The 22,438-nt window shown below is 50.0% G+C and overlaps 1 protein-coding gene across 2 annotated transcripts in view; it reads left to right on the top strand.

Annotated features, from left to right (window-relative positions):
* Positions 1-22,438, top strand: part of PRIMA1 (proline rich membrane anchor 1) — a 79,496-nt gene that overhangs the window by 50,417 nt on the left and 6,641 nt on the right. For both annotated transcript variants that reach the window (XM_049898302.1, XM_049898303.1), the window contains one exon: positions 12,281-12,410. In XM_049898302.1, coding sequence (XP_049754259.1) covers positions 12,281-12,410 — 130 coding nt within the window. The remainder of the gene's footprint in view (positions 1-12,280; positions 12,411-22,438) is intronic.

Genomic DNA, 22,438 nt, shown 5'->3' with positions numbered 1-22,438 from the left:
AGTGCCCCTGCTGGAAGAGAACTGGGAAGAGGGTGGCATTGAAGAGAGTGGGCAGGGTGGCTTAGCTCACTGCTGGATGCTTCCAGCACAGGGAGCCGGCCAGCCTGGGGGTGCAGGTGAGATGAGACTGAGGGCACGAACACAGTTTGGGGGTATGGACGACACCATGGAATGAGCCGGGCCAATTCCCTTGCGTCCAGCGAGGTGGCCATGGTGGCCAGCCCTTGCAGCTCAGCACCTCTGGATCCCTGAGGGTCCTGGTGATGTGCCGGATGACGACCAAGGCCTCATGTACTTCCACAGACCAACAGTTTCCACAGACAAAGGATGAAAGCAGCTAATGCTGGCCGAGGCCCCTTCCCCGGCCACAGCGGCCCTGCAGACTCCCACTGACTGGAGCAGGCAGGGACACCCGGATGGAGTTTTGGAGGCCAGTGAGACTCCCACAGGACTGCAGGAGGGATGGTGGGCAGGAGACAGGTCACCCCAACAGGTCAACTGCTTCATCATTCCCCTGGCACAGCACCCCTTCCCCGGGGCTGGAGGCCGGGACCCCCACCCTGTTTAAGCCATAACGTTTGCAACCTGCTTCCTTACTGCAGAGTGGGGGAGGGTGTGCCCCTTGTTTCCGGAAAAGACAAGCTGCTGAGGCTCCCCCAGGACTAAACTTGCCCTCTGGTCGTTCTGCTAAGTGTAGGTGTGCAGGGAACTCACACTCTGGCCCGCGGTTGTCGTGCAGCCAGGGGCCGCCTGCTGTGGGAATCGTCTGGCTTGGGGAAGAAATCTGGGAAGACATCAAAGAGGGTCTTTGCACTGGACTCAGAAGCCTAAGCCAGAGCCTCATGGCAGATGGGGTGGAAGGGTCCCCAAGACGAGAGCAGATGAGTGACACTTTCATCTGCAGCAATTCCAAAGGAGACCTCTTACTTCTCTCTAGAAATGGTGACTTATTTCAGAGGTTTGCATAAAATAGCAGGTTCTGAGTTCATATTTGTGGTTTTAAAGTCCAGCCCACATACTCAGACACCTGTTGGGTTAGAAATGAGTGAGTCGCCCCATACCCGGGCTGGCCCTCCTGAGGCTCCCCCAGCCCACATAGAAGGGCGGACGCCCTGGCACGGACCTCCCCATTGGTGCCTGTGCCCTTGAATGCACAGCGGCTGGCAGGAGAGCCAGTCCCTTGTCTGTGGGAGACAATGGGGCTCTGTGTGGAGGTGGAGCTGGGGAAGGCGGTCCTGCCCCCACTCACTCCCTCCTTACAGTGTGGACGGAGGGTCTGTGTCATGCAACCCGACAGGAGCAAGGCTGGGGGGACAGCAAGGCAAAGAAAGGAAAAGGAAAAGTCTGGTGTTATGGGTTCAATTGTGTCCCCCCCCAAATATGTGTTGGAATCCTAACCCCTGTCCCTATGGATGGAGCCCTGATGGCACAGTGGTTAAGCACTCGGCTGTTAAACAAAAGGTTGGCAGTTTGAACCCACCAGTCCCTCCGTGGGAGAAAGATGTGGCAGTCTGCTTCCGTGAAGATGAAAACCATTGCTGTGGAGTTGATTCCAACTCGTAGCAGCCGTATAGGACAGTCCCACAGGGTTTTCAAGGAGCATGTGGTGGATTTGAACTGCTGACTTTTTGGTTAGCAGCTGAGCTCTTAACAGCCTTGGAAACCCTATGGGGCAGTTCTACTCTGTCCAGTAGCGTCACTATGAGTAGGAATCGACCAGACAGCAGTGGGTTTGAGATAACTAAGACAAAGAGCAAGCATGTTCTGAAATACCCCGAGACATTTAGCCGCCTTCCTGTGTGAGCTCTGAGTCCCAAGTCTGCCTGCCTCTCTCGTGAACATGCTGGCCGACTTCCCCAAAGCCCCTTCCTGTGAGCGGGAGCGGGCGGGCCAGGAGGGAGCCTACAGACCCTAAGGACCAACCGCCATTAGGCTGTCTCACAGAGCAGGGGCAGTATGATTCGCTTTGCCTGTTCTTCAATCCCAGGTGCAATGCCTGAGACACAATAATATCAGATACTTGGGAGTGTCCTGTACTTCTAGACAAACAAACGACTCCCAGCCCAGGCCAGCTGCTGATGTCAGTCCCCCACAGTAAAGGCCAAGGTTGTGCTTTCGGTTGTGGGAAGCACGTTCACTAGCTCACTGAAGGAGTCTGATTTGCACCACTCAGGAGCCTGGACGAGCCTCCCCTCGGGACGAGCTGGGCTCTGTTGTCAGAGGTTGTCATCCCCGGTGGCCTGGCGGCTGGGCTGCTGAGGACGCAGGAAGCAGAGAGAGCAACCGCCTCTGAAAATGCGGGGCACCTCCTCACCCGACAATAATTAAGAACAATTAGTACGCATCAGTTCTAGTTCCTGGGGGTCAGCCAGGAGACCACTCAGGCAGCGTGGGCGTGAGTTGCCAAAACTTTGGAATTCGGAGAACTCTAGTCAAGCCCCCAAAGGTTCTTCAGGCCACAGCACGCCCACCGGGTCAGCAGCAGTGCCTGGCGCTCAAGAAATGGGGGCCATGTGAGCAAACGGCTGGTCTCTGGAGGTGGCCTGTGACACCTGGGGTCAAGAGACCAAGCTGTGCATGAAGCTGGAGTTTCTGTGTCAAATAGAAGAGTGATTTTAAAACCTAGAACATGGCTATCACCCCCTCCTTCTAAGAACCAGACGCTATGCCAAAACAGAGATTATTTCCAGCCTTCTCCTCCCGTTCCTTTGACTCATTCATCCCTCGATCGGCCCCCTCCTGTCAGTCAAACATTTCCTGGGCACAGCTTCCCTGGCACAGCTGCCTCTGATGGGGAGAGGGAAGTGGCAGGTTGCCCGGGTCCTATATAAACATGTGATGGGTACTGTCACAAGAGAGCCCTGGTGGCATGGTGTTTAAGAGCTCTGCTGCTAACCAAAGGGCCAGCAGTTTGAATCCACCAGCTGCTCCTTGGAAACCCTACGGGGCAGTTCTATTCTGTCTTATAGGGTCACTGTGGGTCAGAATCAACGCGACGACAATGGGTTTTTTTTTGTTTTTGACTGTCGCAAGGCACACCTGGATTTAAATTCTGACAGGCTCTGTGGCTTCAGTTTTCCCACTTATTAAAGGGACTATTTTTTTATGACTCGGCCACGCACCGCTGTGCCTGGTAGAGTGCCTGGAAGTAGTTGTTGCATAAAGGACAGCTGCTCCTCCCAGTACCCACAAGAACGTCATCTCTTATCTTATTTGATATTCACATTCACAAAAAAAACAAAAACAAAAACAAAAAACCCTGTGAGAAATATAGGGGAGGCGTTTGCCACTGAGAACAGCTGGGGGCTTACCTGACCACACAGTTCTTCTGTGGTGGTGGACTGAGAGCAGATTGTCCAGTCGCCCATAGAACTCCATCTCTTTGGTCTGCTCATCCTTGAATACTGGTTCAGATGGGTGCATCTGAGGTTGCCCTTACACTGGCTCCAACATGCCTTTTTCTCAGATCTTTGTGGAGGTATCTTAACCTCTTCATTCTTTCTTTCTTTCTTAGCACTTGCCACAATGTATAATTATATACTTGTTTGCTATCAGCTTCTTCCACTCTTCTCAAAGTTCCATTGGGGAGGAACCATATCTGTCTTGGTCACCTCCAGTGCCCCTGTTCCAGCACATAAAGTAACCAAAAATTAAACCATTGCCATTGAGTCGATTCCGACTTGTAGCCACCCCATAGAGTTTCCAAGGAGCACCTGGTGGATTCAAACTGCTGACCTTTTGGTTAGCAGCTGTAGCTCTTAACCACTATGCCACCAGGGTATCCCAGCACATAGGAGCTGCTGGCGATTGTTTGTTGAATGAGTGCCTTACTTTTTAAACCTCCATTGAAACAGTGCAGAGCAGAGTTTTGGGACCACGTGAGTGCTTGGTGATTAATTCTTTCAGCTTAAAAAGCCTTTATTTTACCATCATTTTTGAAAGATTTTTTGTTGGGTATAAAATTTTAGGTTAACAGATTTGTTTCCTTTCAGTACTTTAGAGATTTTGTTCCACTGTCTTCTCCGTTGCATTGTCTGCACTGAGAAATCTGTTTGATTCCTTCTGTTTGTTCCTCTGCATATGATGTACCTGATTCTGGTGGGGGGAGGTTGGCTGATTTTACAATTTTATTTTCGTCATTGGTTTTGAGTCATTTGATTGCAATGTGTCTTGGTGTATTTTTCTTCTTGCATTTCATGATTAGGGTTTGTAGGACTTCTTGAATTGATGGGTTTATTTTTTCACTCGAATTTGAAGTTTTTGCCATTATTTCTTAAAATATCTTTTCTGTCTCCCCCCCTCGACTCCCCCCCCCCGCCACACCCTTTCTCATTCAGGAACTCCAGGTCTCCAGTTACACATGTATTAGGCCACTTGAAGTTGTCCCACAGCTCATTGATGGTCTGTTTATTTTTCTTCACTTTTCCTCTCTGCATTTCATTTTGAGTAGTTACTATTGCTGTCTTCAAGTTCATTAATCTTTTTATCTGCAGTATCTAATCTGCATTGCCTAATCCCTTCAAGTGTATTTTCCATCTCACAGATCATAGTTTTCATTTCTAGAAATTCAGTTTGGTCACTGTCTTAGTTACCTCGTGCGGCAATAACAGAAATATCACAAGTGAATGGCTTTAACAAACAGATTTATTCTCTCACAGTCTAGAAGGCTAGAAGTCCAAATTCAGAGTGCCAACTCCAGGAGAAGATTTTCTCACTCTGTCGGTTCTGGGGGAAGGTCCTTGTCATCAGCCTTCCTCAATCGAGGAGCTTCTCAACATAGGGATCCTGAGTCCAAGGGACGTGCTATTCTCTGGTTCTCGTTTCTTGGTGGTGTGAGGTCCCTTGTCTTTCTGCTCATTTCTCTCTTTTATATCTCAAAAGAGATTGACTCAAGATTCAACCTAATCTGTAGATTGAGTCCTGACTCATTAACATAACTGCCTCTAATCCTGCCTCATTACCATCATAGAGGTAAGATTTACAACACACAGAAAAATCATATCAAATGACAAAATGCTGGACAGTCACACATACCGGGAATCATGGCCTAGCCAAGTTGACACACATTTTTGGAGGACACAGCTCAATCCACAACTGTCATTTTTATATATCCCACATGTCTACTTAACTTTTTAAAAAATAAAATTTTTATTTTGGAGATTTTAGATTTACAGTAAAGTTGTTAAGATAGTCCAGTCTCTTTATATCCCTTTCTCAGTTTTCGCCCTTTCTAACATCTTACATTAACATGGGTCATTTGTCAAAACTAAAAAAACTGGCATTGGTACATTACTACTAACTAAATTCCGGGCTTTATTTAAATTTCACTGATTTTTTTTTTTTTTTCCGTTACTATCCTCTCTCTGTCCCAGGAACCAGTCCAGAGCACCACATTGCCTTTAATTTTTATACCTCCCTAGCTCTGGTCTATAATAGTTTCTCAGTCTTTCCTTGTTTTTCATAACCTTGAAAGTCTTGAGGAATACTGATCAGGTGTCCTATAAGAATACTGCCTGTCATGGATTGAATTGCGTCCCCCAAAAATACCTGTCACCTTGGCTGGGTCATGATTCCCAGCATTGTATGATTGTCCACCATTTTGTCATCTGATGTGGTTTCCCTACGTGCTGTAAATCCTATCACTATGATGTAATGAGATGGATTAGTGGCAGTTATATTGATGAGGTCTACAAGATTAGTGTCTTAAGCCAATCTCTTTTGAGATATAAAAGAGAAAAGCAAGCAGAGAGACATGGAGACCTTATACCACCAAGAAGGCAGTGCCAGGAGCAGAACACATCCTTTTGACCTGGCATTCCCGTGCAGAGCATCTCCTAGTCCAGGGGAAGACTGATGACATGGACCTTCCTCCAGAGCCACTAGAAAAAGCCTTCCCCTTCAGATGACACTCTGAGTTTGGACTCGTAGCCTACTAGACTGTGAGAAAATAAATTTCTCTTTGTTAAAGCCGTCCACTTGTGGTATTTTTGTTATAGCAGCACTGAGACACCCCCCAGTCTGGTTTTGTCCGATGTTTTTCTCAAAATTAGACTAGGATTATTAGTTGTTTGGAAAGAATACAGCAGAGGTGAAGTGCCCTTCTCATCTCATCACATCCAGGGATATGTGATGTGCAATGACGTCACTGGTGCCGTTACCCTCATTACTTGGCTAATGTAGCCTTTGCCAGGTTTCTCCTCAGTAAAGTGATTATTTTTCTCTACTCCATTTTTTGGAAATGAGTCACTAACTCTAGCCCACCCTCAAGTGGCTGAGGGGATGCAGAATTAAGCTCCACATTCTGGGATTCTTTTGTAAGGAAAATCTGTCTCCTCTCCTCCATTTATTGTATTCACTCAATTATTTATAGCCTCGTGTGATTTATTTTATTGCTCAAATTGTTCCAGCTTTGGCCATTGGGAGCTCTCTCAGGTTAGCTCCTGTGTCCCTTTGACATGCCCCCATCCTTTTGGGTCTTGAGCACGTCCTTACCTTCTGGTACACAAGCTCATCTTGTATTTTCCCTGCCTCAGCCCTACAGCCAGACATTTCTTCAAGAGTGCGTCTTCTTTTAATTCCAGTATGGTATTTAGAAACCAAGATCTGGGAGCTGAGTTTGTACTTAACTTTTGAACATATGGAATACAGTTATAACTGTTTTAATAGCCCCATCTACTAATTTTAACGTCTGTGTCAGTTCCAGTCGGCTGTGATTTATCTCCTCGTTATGGATCATATTTCCCTTCCTTTTTGTGTGCCTGGTAGTTTTTTATTCTATGGCAGACATTGTGGATTTTATCTTGTTGGTAGCTAGGTATTTTTATATTCCTAGAAATAGTTTTGACCTTTGTTCTGGGTCATAGCTAAGTTACTTGGAAACAATTTGACCATTTTAGGTGTTCCTTGTCAGATTTGTTAGGCAGGATTGGAGCAGTTGTGTCAAGTTAATTCTGAGTCCTGGCAACCTCCTATGTTTCAGAATAGAACTTTTCTATAGGATGTTGTCAATGGCTGTGATCCTTCAGAAGTAGATCCAAGTCACCCCTGGGTTGGATTCGAACCACCAACCTTTCAGTTAGTAGCAGAGTGCTTAACTGTTTCCACCACTCAGGAACTCCATACTCAGGCTAGGGCTCATTATTCCCCACTACTGAGGCAAGACCTTTCTGTGTAGTCTAATGCCCCATGAATTTTGAGGCTGGTCATTCTGGCTAATGGGAGCAGGTACTCTCCCTGGCCCTGTGTGAGCAGCAGGCACTGTTCCCTCTGATCCTTTCAGGTGGTTCTTTCCCCTGCCTTGGGTAGTTTCTTCATACCTGTGTGCTGATCAGTAAGTACTCTGCAGAAAAGTTACGGGGAACCCTATGCAGATCTCCAGGGTTCTCTCTGTATACAGCCCTCTTCTCTGCTATTCTGCAAACTCCAGCTGCTTTGATCTCCCAGACTCTCAGTTCCATCTCCCCAACTTAGCTGGTCTGCTGGGCCCTATTTGGCCTCTCCTTCCCTGCACCACTGTTTGGAAACTCTCTGAAGGCAGTAAGCTGGAGCAGTCTTAAGACTCACCTCATTTGTTTCTTGTCTCTCGGGGATCACTCTCTTTCATTGCCTGATATCCACCGTTTTGAAAACCATTATTTTTGTATATTTTGTGTTTTTTGGATATGTCAAGTGGGAGGGCAAATCGGGTCCCTGTTACCCTATCTTGGCCAGAAGCAGAAGTCCCACATGTAAGCTGTGAATGACGTATTTCTTAATTGGAAAGGATGGAGCTCCTTTGATAAAGCAACACTGAGCCTGAGTAGTTCTAAATTGTTCTCTCTGGTTGCCAGTCTCCTCGTCTTTACAAGCATCATGAGTGTTTAATGAATACAACGGACAAAACCTCACTGAGTCTCAGAAGAGAGGGGGTTGCGACCCCTGTGATGTCATACAGCGCCTGCCCTTCTGCCGTGTTTGCAGAGTCTCGGCTGTGAGCAAGGAGGAGTGAGCAAGGAGGCCGAGCTTCAGCAGCCTCATTCTGGGACTTGACATCCTCTGGGTTGCCTGAGCCTTCTCCATCTGACCACCTGCCTCTCACAAGCCACCGCCCGGACCTCTGAACCACCTTGGCACTCCATAGCTTCCTCTCTGATGGCAAAAATGACTTTTCGCCTTGTATGTAGCAATGTGTGCCTGTCTCAGCTCCTCTCGGAGACTGCTGGCTTTGTGATAAAGCCGTCAGGTCCTGATCAGCTTTGGAATTACCCCTGGTGTATCTGGCACCAGGCCTGGTAATGGCACAGTTTATGTCTGATTCATCTTTGTATTCCAGCCCTAGTCAGAGGTGTAGCTAAGGTATGGCAGGGACGGCATGTGACCTGGCCACCACTTGAAGGGGAGGAGGCCACCTCTGAGCAGTTCTATTAACCATCGCAGTTTCCATCGCCAGCTGTGAGAGATTGTTCAGCAAGTTAAGACTAATATTTGAGAGCTTCCATGACTCAAGGCAGAGTATGCAATCTTGTTCTGCTGAGTGTAGAAGGAGAAGAAATGGACAAAATGACTCTGAGCACATCACAGACCAGTTTTCATCAGTGAAAGCAAGGAGGGTGCCATTGTAATTTTCATGTAGCGCCATAATGTGTTAAGTAAAAGATTAATGATCTTGATTTGTATTTTTGAGCTGATATTATGGTAAAGTTATCTAAAACGTGGGTGCCAGATATTAGGACAGGATGCTTGCCATAGGAGCCATTTTTCTGTAGCTACGCCTTTGCAGCCCTGAGCACAGAACTTGCACACAGGGTCCTCGGTAGCTATGTAATGGATGAATGAATGAATGAGCACCTTCATGATGTTATCTTCTCACATATGATCTACTGTTCTGCCCACATGGCAAGCTGTCTTATCACATCTGAAGAGAAGTTCTGGCCATGTCCAGTGGGAGGGAGCTAGAGGTCCAGGCAGCAGCAGACCTGGCTGGCAGCCCAAAGACGGGTCCCAACCCCAGTCCTTGGGAAAGTTGCTTCTTGATGCTGAGCCTCAGTATTTATGATCCGAGGCTTCCTCCAACCCCAGTAGCCTCTGATTCTTCTTGCTATGAAACAGCTCAAGCAAGGATGAATAAGGATGCATTATTTGAACGCTATAGCTGTTTTCTTAGCAAAACCCAAGATTTATGCCTCAGACCAGATTTCACAAAATGCCTCTCTCTTTATATATCTGTTAGAAGCAAATGGAAAGACGCTCTCAAACACCATCTCCCTGCTTTCAGTATCAATTGTGTTTTGAAAAAATAATCGCAAAAAGAGAATGTGCACCTCATTAACCGAAAACACGTAAAGAAAAGATCCTTGAAAAGAGGCAAGTGTGAAATTTAGTGTCAAATTCCAAGTGAAGCTTAGAATCAGCCCTTCCGTTTTACACTGATGGAATGCCTCCACAGGGGCCCTGTTGTGGTTTTTGGTAGAGGGACAGTTCTACCTTGGGTGGGAGGACCCAGATACTTGTGGGATATCATCCATGGCCACCGGACTCACTCATTGTGGCAACCAACAGCCATACCCCATTCCCAGGTGTCCACTGGAGGGTGCGGCTGGCCCTTGTTGAGAACCATGGGCTGGTCGATTTATTCCCCAGGATAAACAGAACATTGGGTAACCTTCCCTGGGCCATTGGTGGGCAGGTAAGAGGTTCCTGTTGGCCGCAGGCCTGGCCCTGGGGGACTTGCCTGGAGCTGTTACAACCTGAGGTGGAGTCGGCAGAATCCAAAATTGCTGCCCAATGAGAGGGAGGCAAACCCTCTGGGGTTTGGGGGCCAGTGCGTGGGACCCCTGCTGTAGGGAAGGCTGGTCCTGGACCTGCGTTGACGCACCATGGGCAGATTCAGGCAAACCAGAGTACCCCAAAATGAGGAATTAGATGGAAGGATTTTGTGTTTGATATTGATAGCGCTAAAGAAGGTCATCATAGGGGAAAATGAGAATCCCTTTGGGCCTCCTTTTATTTATTTTAGAGTTTATCCCTGTTTTGAATTACATAGAGTATGTCTTTTTAGTGCGGGGGTGGGGGTTCTAAAGGCTGATCCCCCGCTGGCTGGGATCAGATCAGTGGCATCCTTGTGCCAGCCATGTCTCTGGAAGCATGTCTGTATATGACTGGTTTCTGTAATGACCTGAGGCCTGCCCTCAGGACCTTGCATTTGTTAATTTGATGGTGCAAAAGGTTAACATTCTCGGCTGCTAACTGAAAGTTTGGAGGTTCAAATCCCCCCAGAGGCACCTGGGAAGAAAGGCCTGGCAATCTATTTCCAAAAAAATCAACCATTAAAAACTCCATGGAACACAGTTCTAGTCTGACACACTTGGGGTCGCCAAGAGTCTGAATCAACTTGATGGTAACTGGTTTCCCTCAGAAGCACGTAATAGCTTCCTTGATCTCCTGATCCAGCAGCAACAATTCAGGAACCACTCACTTCTTCCCATCTCTCCTCTCCTCCCTGTATTCCACATGGGAGTGGATAAGAGTACAAACACTTTGGAGAACCAGGTTGGCAGTTCCTTTAAAGTTAATCATATACATACCCTGTGACCCAGCAATCCCACTTTTGGATGTTTATCCAAGATAAATATAACAATTTGTCTCTACAAAGTCTTGTACCCAAATGTTTATGGTAGCTTTATCCACAATAGTCAAAACCAGGAAACAGCCCAGGTGCCCATCAACAGGTGACTGGACAAGCAAATGGTGGTAGACTCATACCATGCATGGCATGCTACTCAGCCATAAAGAGGAATTATTGAAGTCTGCAGCAACTTGGATGAAGCTCAAAGACGCTAAAGGAAGCAGAAGAGCACACATAGTATGATTCCATTTAAGTGAATGTCAAGAATAAGTGAATCTCATCTGTGATTTTAGGAATCAGAATAGTGGTTGCCCCCAGGGTAGGGACTGGCCAGAAGGAGGCCCTGGGGAGCTTTCTGAAGTGACAGAAATGCTCTGTATCATGACAGAGGTAAGGTTTACACTTCCCCCTCTCTCCCTCCTTTTCTCGTTCTCTCCTTTCCCGCCTCTCTCCCTCCTTCCCTCTCCTTCCATCCCTCCCAGTCCTTTTGCAGTTCTGAGCACTTCTTTCCTGTTGTGTCTGGGTCTCCCCAGAGCCTCTGGGCTACAGCTGTGTGCTGGGAGGTGTTGGTCCGTGCTTTGCTCAGAGGCAAGTGTTGTGAGCCTCATCTACACCTGTGTCGCAGGTGCCCTATCCCCAACCTGCGCCAGGTAGGGCAGGCAGGTTCTCTCAGGACTCCATTGACTGAGTAGTGACAGAGGCCTATGGCACCCAGTATCAGTCACCTTGTCAGAGACAGATGGTTAGCGTCTCGGAGCTGCTGGAAGAAAGTGCCACCTGGGCGGCTTCGAACAACAGGTCTTTCTTCTCTCTCAGCTCTGGAGGCTGGAACCGGAATTCAGGCTGTCAGAGAGCCATGTTCTCCCTGAAGTCTCTATTGCAGGGCCCGTCCTTGTCTCTTCCAGCTTCTGGTCGCCCCAGGCATCCCCCAGTTTGTAGCTGCATCACTCTAATCTCTTTTTTGAGACACTGCTCATAAAGGATTAGGATCTACCTTACCCAGCAAGACTCATCTTAACAGATAACATCTTCAAAGACCCTATTTCCGAACAAGGTCACATTCAAAGGTACTGGGGGTTAGGACTTCAATGTATTTTTTGAGGGGGGACACAATTCAATGCCTTACAGCGACTTTTTCAAATTTTAGCCACCCCATACAAACTGAGACAGCCAAAATCCTGCAGGGAGAGCCTGTCTCTTACAAGCAATTAGCTTAAGAACCTGGCATTGGCGGGCCTCCCTCTCTCTTGCTCCTTCCTCCCTCCCCCAGCATCCCCTGTGAGTCCTGTCCCTGCCCCCACCTCCAGAGGACGCGGATTTAATGCCTCAGCTGAGAGAATGAGATGTTCTGTTATTTTTCATGGGAAATTAAGCCTGACCCTGCTGTCAGTTAGCTCATGCCCAGAGAGGATGGATGGTGGGGGTGCAGCGCTTAACCTCTGCTCTGGGACAACCAGGGCCAGGGTGGAGGCACATGGGGGCCAGCCTGGCTGGAAGCCAGCCATGATGTCACCGCCCCTCTCCCCAGGGTGGGGGTGGGGAAGCCAGGAGAGGCCAGAGAGCCTTCAGCCTGGTGATAGATGGCTGGGAGGCCCAAAATTGGGGTCACCAGGCAGTCCTGCTCTGATGTGCCACAGTTGCTGGTCCAGGGGACTCAGCTACTCCCATCTCTTTCAGCTCCCAATTCCACCTCGTGTCCCGCCGAGGAGAGCTGGTGGTCGGGGCTGGTGGTCATCATCGCAGTATGCTGTGCCTCCTTGGTGTTCCTGACTGTGCTTGTCATCATCTGCTACAAAGCCATCAAAAGGTGAGTGCCCGTCCAGTCCCCGCGTGACCCCAGCTGGGCTCGGCGCTCCTCCACCCACCCCCATCATATATGTTTTTAAATTATTAAAATGGTTAGACATACAAGAAGCAGAAGGAACGTACAGCAAACTGCCATCTACTCTCGCCCTGATTCCACAGTTGTCAGTGTTCGGCTGTATTTACTACACCTGTTTCCTTTCTCTCCCCTTTCTCTTTTTCTTCACTGGAATGTTTGAAAGGGGGCTGTAGACATGACACACCTGTCATTTTTAGGGAGTTTGGTTCAGCAAACATTTAACGAGCACCAGTCATATGTCAGGCCAAGTGCAATACAAGGTGAGCTGTAAGGGGCAAGCCCTGCCGTGGGGAGCTCGCTCAGGGCCTGGGGATATGGGAATCATCCTCACAGGTCCGGGTGACAGAGTCACCAGTGGGAGGCACCATGCTGGCTCGGAGTTAGATCTGAATTCAGACCCCAGTTCAAGCTGTGTGACCAGGAGGAAATCACTTCCCCTCTCTGGGTCTGTTTCCCTATCTGTAAACCGGAAATAGAATAGCTACATCATACTGTTCTGAGGGTGGGAGTCGGTGGTGGGTCAGGGGAAGAATTCTTGCCATCCATGGGGGAGATTCGGCAGGAGACCCAGCTTCCGTTCCCAGCCAATGAATCTCATGTGCGGCCACCTCCCAGCTGTCACTGGAGGGTTGTGTCTTGCTATGATGCTGAACAGGTTTCAGCAGAAGCTTCCAGACTAAGACTAGGAAGAAAGGCCTGGCAATCTACTTCCAAACAATCAGCCAATGAAAACCCTGTTGATCACAACAGTCCAATCCTATTGTACATGGGGTGATCATGAGTCGGGGACAGACTCAATAGCAGCAAACAACAGCTATTCTGAGGGGTAGTGAGATGCCCTCTGTAAATAATATGCCCAGTATGTATACTGCACAGTGCCTGGTGTACAGTAAGTGCTCGCCGAGTACCGAACCAGCCTCCATTGTTTCAACAGAGTCGCAGGTATGAGGAAGAGGCATGGCAGGTGGAAGTGATGGTTCTCCTGGGGAATAGGGAAGGTTGAGATGCCTGAGGGAGAGTTTTCAGTGGATGTGACTCCTGAGCTGGGTTTTGAAGGATGAACAGGAGTGTTTCAGTCAAGTTTTGAATGATCCAAAGAGCAAACTATCTTTTACTAACACTAGTCATTTCTGTATCTACCATCTCTGCCTTAAAAAAAAAAAAAAAGTTTACCGGGCACCACCCCATTGTTGGCATCTAGGAGAGTTGGAGTTGGGGTGTGCAGTGCAGTATGGCTGTTGCTGAGCCTGTGGAGGCTTGGGCTGTGTCCAGTGCCTCGAGCACGGTGGATAGGCCACGGTGTGAATGGCACACCCTGGAGTGCACAGCACAGCAGCTCTGGCGAGGCCCCTTCATTTCCGGTCTTTAGCAACACCCTCCAGAACACCGTATCTAGCTCACAGGGACCTTGAAGGAAGACAGAGTCAAAACACAAAAATGTTACAAAACACCAGAGACGAATAAAGAAAAAAAACAGCCAACCCAGTTGCCATAGAGTCCATGCCGACTCATGGCGACCGCATGTGTGTCAGGGCAAAACTCTGCTCCATAGGGTTTTCAGTGGCTGGTTTTTTGGAAGTAGATAAGCAGACCTTTCTTCCTAGGCACCTCTGGGTGGATTCAAACCTCCAACTTTTTGGTTAGTAGCCGAGTGCTTAACCATTTGTGCCACCGGGCAGCCTTAAAGGGTAATAAACAAACCCATTGCCTTTGAGTCGGTTGTTAATAATATAATAAATTTCAAAAAAAGTTTAAAAAAATTTCCCTGAGGCCCAAAGTTAGAGGATCTACATTAAAAAAAATCGTAGCATGTAAAACATTTCATTTAACTCTTTTAGCCGGTTGTTTTATGCGATTTCACTTTATAATTCAAAAGCAGGAGTCAAATATAAAGTTACAAGTCTTAAAACCCACTTAAATGAGTGCACAGTTGGCGTATAGGCTGAAGGGCCATGCAGAGCCACACCTGGGCAGAGCCGGAGGGGCTGTGGTCCTGGCATCTCCCTCCAGCCAGCGAGACCCTACCTCTGCCCCAGTGCTCTTGCTGCCAGGCAGTCTCCAAACGATAATAACAAGGGAATAGCTACGTTCAGGTGTCTCAGGCCAGGCAGTGATCGTCTCTTCTCCAACATTCTATGAGTTCATCTTCGCCACCATCTTTTCCCAATCGGCTCCATTTTACAGATGTGGAATCTGAGGTTCCAAGGGGTGAGGGAGCAACCCAGGATGGTACAACCAGGGAGCAGTGGAGTCAGAATTTGAACCTAGGACCAGCTGGCCCAAACCATGGCGCCATGTGGCCACTGCTACCGAGAGTTTCACTCCAGTGTTGGGCTGAGAGTAGCCCTCACATTCCTGTGTGCTCTTCCTCGGGGGTGCCCAGAAGAGGGGGTGTTGGGGTGTGGGGGGCATGTCTGTGCCCCTCTGAAGCCACAGGATGGACAGACAGAAAGGCCCTGAGGCCCCGAGACCCTGTAACTCAGGGTGGGACACACCCAGGTGAGACCCAGGCCGTGGGAGGTCTTGGCAGCCTTTGTGGGTGCTCCGAGAAGTCACGGCTCCTTCTGACTGGGATGACGCAGCACCTGAGCTGAGGGCTGCTGGAATGGGAGGAGGTTTTCAGAAGCAGAGCCAGGAAGGCATTCCAGGCGAAGGCACTTGTGTGAGCAAAAACATGAATATCCCAGAGCACCAGGAACCCCCTTCGACGTGGGAGATGAGGCTGGAGAGAGCCGTGAGCCTGATGGAGGACCTTTTGTTGAGTGGTTTGCTGTGACTCCGGGCACTGCGAGCTACTGAAGGTTCTTGAGGAAGAGTGAAAACCAGCAGGGACTCCTCCCCGCCTTCCCTCAGGGTGCTCAGCATAATCTTTTTAATAAGCTGACCCAAAAAACAAAACCAAACCTAGTGCCGTCGAGTTGATTCCGACTCATAGTGACCCCATAGAACAGAGTAGAACTGCCCCATAGAGTTTCCAAGGAGCACCTGGTGGATTCAAACTGCTGACCCTTTGGTTAGCAGCCCTAGTGCTTAACCACTATGCCACCAGGGTTTCCTAATAAGCTGAAGCTCTTAACAAAAGACAAACAGTCCCACTGAGCCGTTTCTGCCTCCCTCTCTGTTCCAGCCTCCCCTGGAGTAAACTGTACCCGCTTCGAGGAGGGGGAAAGGGGAGTACTGTTGACCAGCCATGGCTGTGCTCTGCTGTCTCAGTGGGGCTGGGTCTCCCAGGAGGAAGGTCTGGGGGGCACCATTCCTGACTCTTCTCAGAGCAGCCCCAGGGGTCTCCTTCCTGGCCTCTGTCCCCTCCCACCGGTTCTGAGCTCTTGGTTCCTGGAAAGAACCAGATGGTTCAGGTGACCAGTCTTTGATAACAAGGATCCTTACAGGGGTGTGGCCCGGTCAGGGTCAGGGGAGTAACTGGGGCTGGGGAGGCACTCAGGGACCAGCCACAGTAGGAGCTGTCCCCACCCTAGGGTGACAAAGCATGGGGAAGTAGAAATGGTGCCTCCCAGCCAGAGAGCCAGAGCTTTGCAAGAGGGGCTGCCCAGGAGAATCTGTGGCTGGAATTGCTAGAGTCACACCCCCAAACCTGGAGAGAGAAGCGGGGGAAACGCCCCGAACTCTCCATGCTCTCTGGGCTCCTGTAGAGTCCTCTCATTGGTCAAACCCAAGCTGGGGGGTGGGGGAAGTTGGGAAGTGGGGGTGAGAGATGGGGGAGTAGCAGTTAGCCTCCCCAGGTACAGGGCAGGGAGAGAGGGCAGAATGGATGGCGGGGGTTGGGGGCTGGGGGTGGCGGATGGTGAGAAGGGCAGTGGGGGCTCGGGTCGAGTTAGAGGAAGGACGGGGGTTGGGAGGTGGGGGAAATGGAGTCCAGCATCTCAGCCCCTTTCTGCCCAGCCACTATGTCCTATACCCTCCTCTGGGCCGAGACTGCGGCACATGGGATGGTAAGACCCAGCCCTCTGCTGTTAAGATGCTCCTAATCCAGAGAGGTGTCCCGGGCACACGGCCACAAATACTCAGCAACTGGAGGGCTCTCTGCCTGCTCAGCGTGCCCAGGGCCTGCCTGGAGGGAGGCCTTAAGACAGGGTGGGGCAGGGGGTGGGGTGGGGACAGGGTTACCTTGCTGGGGGAGGGAGAGGGAGGCAGAGAAGTTAGGACCCCACCCAGCAGGTGTAGAAGGCCAAGTGGCCCCCACCGCCGGGCTGGCCTCAGCTGGGCAGTGACAGTGGGCTGCGCGGAGCTTCTGTTAGCCTCTCTCCCCTGAGGAAACAGGTTCCTTGCTCACGGCCAAATCTTTTTGGTCAATGAATCATCTGAAACCAGCCTTTTCTTTCAGTAAACGAAGGCATTCTGTGCTGCTGTTAACCTGTGGAGAGGAGAATTCAGGGATGAGCCCTACTTCGTTTGCTTTTGTTTGTTTTCTTTTTTAAACTCTCATGGCCTCAAGTCCCAGGGAATGGTTCCTGGAAGATCTTTGTTAGTGCCCCCAACACAGCCTTTCAGAACCTTTCTAGATGGTTCTAGCTGGAACAGGGAGGGGGAAATTCCGGAGATGACGGCTCAGCATCTGAGGGGTGTCCACCGTGGGACCCCAGGCCTTGGAGGGGGTTGGGGGAGGAAGACTGAGAAGGGCACCTGTCACTCATCCATGTACCTGACCACAGCGTCCCACTGAAAAGGGCCCCACTGGTGGGAGTGAATCAGAGCCTCGTGCTGTGACTCAGTAAGCATCCCCCAGATCCAGCTCTGCCGGGGGCTCCTGTGATCAGGGGCACAGCGGCTGTGCGGCCCAGAGGAGGGGCGCCTCGCCTAGATGGAGGGCCGGGAAGGTTTCCCGGTCACATGGTGGTGGCTGGGCATCAGCCAGGACAAGGGTCTGAGGAGAGTGTCGCTGTCGTTGGAGCTAGCCTGTGCAGTGGTCCTGAAGTTCCGGCCAACTACCCCAAACTCTGGCAGATTTCCCAGCCCCCGGAGCCCAAGCAGCTTGCACTTTTGTGGTCCCCCTGCCCTGAGCTTATGGGGAACAAGCTTCTGTATCCAGAGCCCCAGGATGATCCGGAGCCCTTGTGCCCCCCACCCAGGCCCCCTTCCCAACCCTAGGCCAGGTGTGCTCATGTTCTTCGTAGCAGGACAGCCTGGAATTGTTCAAGGACCTACAGCGGGACTCAGGACCCCTGGGGTCTGTTCCCAGCTCTGCAGCCTCACTTGCTGGGCCCCAGCTTTCCTCGTCTGTAGAATGAGGGTCCTCCAAGTCTCCCCCTAGCTCCCCGAGCCTGCATTTCCGGGGATCTTGATGGGCTGCCAACACTAGGGCACTCTTCCTGGAATGCCTGCCCAAGGCCTGGCTGTGCTTGGTGCCCAGACTATGGTGGTGGGCGCCCAGGCATGGTCCCTTAATCAGACGTCCCCGAAAGACCACATATTACAGTCTGAGAGGAGGATCTGAAGGGAAGATCAAGGCAAGAGCCAGCGAGGTGACGTCCAGGGCGCCCACTGCTCAGGTAGGAGGGCCGCTTCTCTGGCTGGGTGGTGCAGAGAGCCCCACAGGCCCCCCCAGGCTTCACTCCTGGACTGCCCTGGATACCTTCTCTAATGGCCACACCCTCCAGCGTTCCCCTGGCCCAGTCACCCCCACCTCCTGGTCCCAATAAGAACATTCCCTGGTGCAGGTCCCCACTTTCTGCCATCGATTTTCCATTAAGCAGCTTGACAGCCACTTTCTTCTAATTTACAAGGTATTGGCTACAAGACCAATTAAAGGCTGCAGAACGTTTTGGCCTACCGTTAACTGCAGACAATAGACAAGTATGCAGCCTCCTGGGCGTGCGCCTGAGTGTGGCTGTGCAGGCGCCTTATTGCTCGGCTCTGGGACTCATCAGCTCCTTCTGATTGAGCCACTTCAGCAGAACGAGCACTTTTGAAAGCCCACATCTCTGGTAGCGCACAGGGCTGCTCAGCGGGTCAGCATTGGTCCACAAATACTTACTGAGCACCTACCTAATTTCCACTGAGTCTACGATTCAGGGAAAACTAGGCTAGGTGCTGGGGATATAGAGATTAGCAAGGCCTAGTCCCTGCCCTCCCTCGGCTAGTGGCGGGAGCAGGTCAAACACACCATCACCCAGCCAAACCAGGTGCCATTGAGTCGACTCTGACCCCTGGCGAGCCCATGTGTTGCAGAGTAGAACTACGCTCCGCAGGGTTTTCATGACTGTGACCTTGCCGAAGCAGATTGTCAGGACTTTTTTCCAAGGTACCTCTAGGTGGGATCGAACTGCCAACCTTTTGGTTAGTAGCCAAGCACTTAACCGTTTGCACCACCCAGGGCCTCTGATCAAACACACACACTAACAAATTAACAAATGGAGTGATTTAAGAGGCTGAAAAGAACGCTAGAAAGGGAAAAACAAAATGAAAACAAGGATAATGGGAGAGAGAAAGAGAAGGGTTGCTTCCCAGACCCGAAGAGTAAGGACAGCGGTGCAGGCTTTTTGAGGGCAGGTGGAAGCCATGGAGACTGTTGTGATTAGAAAGTGTGGCCAGGGTTTCGTACATTCATTATCACCTTTTAATTTAATTTTAATTTTTATCAAAGTAATATATGCACATAGTTTAAAATGTCAGATGTACCACAAAGCTTTTAAGAAAAACAGCAGCCCCCTGACTTTCCCCTCCTCTCCTTCATGTCTCATTCTTGAGAGCAGCCACCTTTAACTGCCAACTGTCCCTTCTGCCATTTTCTTCCATACTCTAAGTGGTGTGGATCCTGCTATTTAATTTTATTTTTTCATTTGTAAACATTATCTATCGACTTTCTACCATGGAAGATGCAAGATTCAGAGCCCTTACCCTGCCTACACACATGTAAGACATTTCCCTTCTTCCCATCCTCACCTATGGTGTTTTTGGTTGCCATGGAGTCACTTCCAACTCATGATGATGTCACGTGTGCAGAGTAGAACTCCTCCATCAAATTTTCAAGGCTGTGACCTTTTGGAAGCAGATCACCAGGCCTGCCTTCCAAGGTACCACTGGATGGATTCGAACTGACAGCCATTTGGCTGGTAGCCAAGCACTTCAGCATTTGCACCTCCCAGGGACGACTCCTCTACCTGTAGGTATGTCCAGTGTGGGACCTGATGACTACTCAGTGTTTACTTCATGACGATGGAATTGTTCACAGCTGAGCCACGTAGTATATACTATGATTTGCTTCCTTTCCTGGAGTCAGCAATGCCTCCTCTCAATGTGGTCAAATACATCAGGTAATCAATCTGTCAGCCCCGTTTTTGTCTTGGAGACAGCCTCCCCAAGACTTCCTCCTCCTTTCCACATGGACTGGTGGCTCTGGGTCTGTTGCACAGTTGAGCTGCAATTCTCGTCTCCAACAACCTCCAGGCTGGGTGGGCCTAGCAGGCTCCCCAGGGGAGCCTGCTGCACTCAGCTCCCTCTCTTTCCCTCCAGTCCTTCATCCCTTTAGTTTCACCCCATCATGGAATTTTCCCAACATCTCTTCTGCATCATGACTCAATAGAAAATTACTCAGTGAAATTAGTTTCCCTTTTAGAATTTTCATGAGTTTCCTATGGTGTCCAAGCAAGAAGGCTGCCTCCTGGTCATGGGTCAGCCCCTTGTTTTAGAGATGAGGAAACAGAAGCCTGGACGGGGACAAGAAGTGGCTTAGGTCACCCAGGTTTCTAGCCCAGGCCCCGCTGGTTGGCCTCCTCCCTGTGTGGTCATTGAGTCCTCTAGGAGCTCGCGCTGGCCAGGGCCCTGCCCCTCACCCCTTCACTTGAGTCCTTATGGCTCGTCCCTCAAGACCCAACTCAAACACCACCGCCTCTGAGACGTCATCCTAGACAGGGGAGCTCTCTCCCTTCCCTGCTCAAGTGCTGGAGCTGGAGCTCTCCCCACGTGGACATTTCTGCTTCCTGCTGTACTCAGGTGTAATGTTGGTGTTCACATGTATATGCACATGTGTGTATGTGTGTGTGTGTGTAGCAGTCATCTTGACTTACTCGTCTGCCTCCCCACAGTGCCTGGCACGGCACCTGGCATGTAGTAGCTGTTCAGTGATGGTCTGTGTGGAGTGAATGGAGGCTTGTTTATGTAGACTTGCCAGATTCTACCTTTTAAATTTATAAACTCTATTTGGAATTTCAGTAAGCTCATATTTTTTTATGTTTCCATCTGGGTAAGTGAAGTAAAATCTACTTTTAGGATAAATAACATGTGCCCAATTTTAAATGCCTAACCCAACCCCTTCACTCATTTCTGCTTCCTCCGCCCTCTGCCATCTTGGCTCTGCTCCCTCCACGCCCCTGTCACCTCTGCCTTCTTCTCCATACACAAACTCGACAACACACATGTTGACTCAGCAGCCCTCCTCCCTGCCTCTGAGCAGCATGGCCTCCCTCCCACCTGTGCATGACACATACTCAGGATGGGACTGCCTCAAAGGAGCCCTCACCATCTGCCCCCAGGACATACTACTGTGCTGTGGATAGACCAGCCCTCTTCCCCTGCTGTGGTCTCCAGCTGAACCATAGAGTCATGGCCAACAGAGGGGCAAGAAGAAGAGAAGGTCAGTTGAGTCAGTGGTCAGCAGAGAGAAACAAGGGTCAGGACATGGGTGGAACCTCTTCATCCATCCCCAACTCACCAAGAACTTCCAGAACAAAGAACTTCAACTTGGGTGCATCTTGGATTGCTAGGATGTGAAAACTGGGTTTCTGTCATGGTCCAAACCCTTTTTAGCCAGGTTGGGGCCCAATGCTGTAACAGGATGCTCAAGACCCAGCTACTCCCATCCATCACTTCTCCTCACTACCCTGTAATACCACCCCCACATGCACCCAAACCCAGTATCTCCAGATCCCCAAGTCTGGTTGTGCTGTGACTCAAGTAAGCATTGGTATCACCCAAGGAAGGACGTCTTTTGGTCAAGTGCTGGACATTGGTACATGAACTTGGCTGCTCCGAGACCACCTTACTTCCTCCTGGACCTTGACTGTATTTGTAGGGGAGGGTGCTAATTCTTACACTTTGTTGCAGAATCAAGTCTCAATCTTCTAAGTCCTGGTCTAGGGCTCTTTCTCCCTGGGCCTCCCTGCCATCTTCCAGGCTCTCTGGGTTGGATTTTTCCCCTGGGGATAGCCTCAAGGTGGGAGATCCGCTCCTACAGGAAGAAGTCCTGAGCACATCTGTGAAGTCAACCTCTGAACATGGCTAAGAAGCTCATTTACATTTCTCTTGGTTTTAGGAACCAGGCCATTTAGGGAGCCAGTTGTAGCCATCTCTTCCGGGACGAAGGTGGAAATGCCCCTCCTTGTGTTAGCGAGACCTCTCCTTAACATTCCCAGAGCCCCATGGGAGCACAGTAGGTAGGAAGTCCGTGCAGACGGGACAACACTGGCTGCTGCTGGCCAACTGCAGCTCCCCACTGACACCTTTCCAATAGCAATACTGCTATCTTACACTTACTGAGCACTTACTGTATGCCAGACACTAAGTACTGGACACATATTAACATATTTAATCCTTACGACAACTCTATGAAATGGACATCATTGTTGTGTTCGTTTATAGACAATGAAACTGAGGCATAGAGAAATTAGTAACTTGCCCAAGGTGATACAGCTAGAAAGTGGTGGAGCCAGGGTTTGCTGAGCTGTGACATCTGTCCCCTGGTTCTTCTGCTGTGTCACCCCAAGTGCTGTGCTTAGAAAAGAGCAGGTATGGGGCAGGGAAGTGCAAAGACAACGCCATCTCCTGCTCTAGGTAAAAACCAATGTCCATGGCGCTCCACTGAGTCCCAGAAAGGCTCTGGGAGGGGGTTCAGGCAGCACGCGGGCATCAGAGTGGTTTGGGGTCAGCTCCGGGGGGGGCAGGAGGGGAGCAGACCAAGACCACGTCTCAGGAAGGCCTCCTGGACAGCCACCCTCTCC

Source organism: Elephas maximus, chromosome 10 (genome assembly GCF_024166365.1).
Source record: "Elephas maximus indicus isolate mEleMax1 chromosome 10, mEleMax1 primary haplotype, whole genome shotgun sequence".
Lineage (NCBI taxonomy): Eukaryota > Metazoa > Chordata > Mammalia > Proboscidea > Elephantidae > Elephas > Elephas maximus.
Note: the sequence above shows the minus strand (reverse complement) of the source record. Positions and strands in the feature narration are given on the sequence as shown.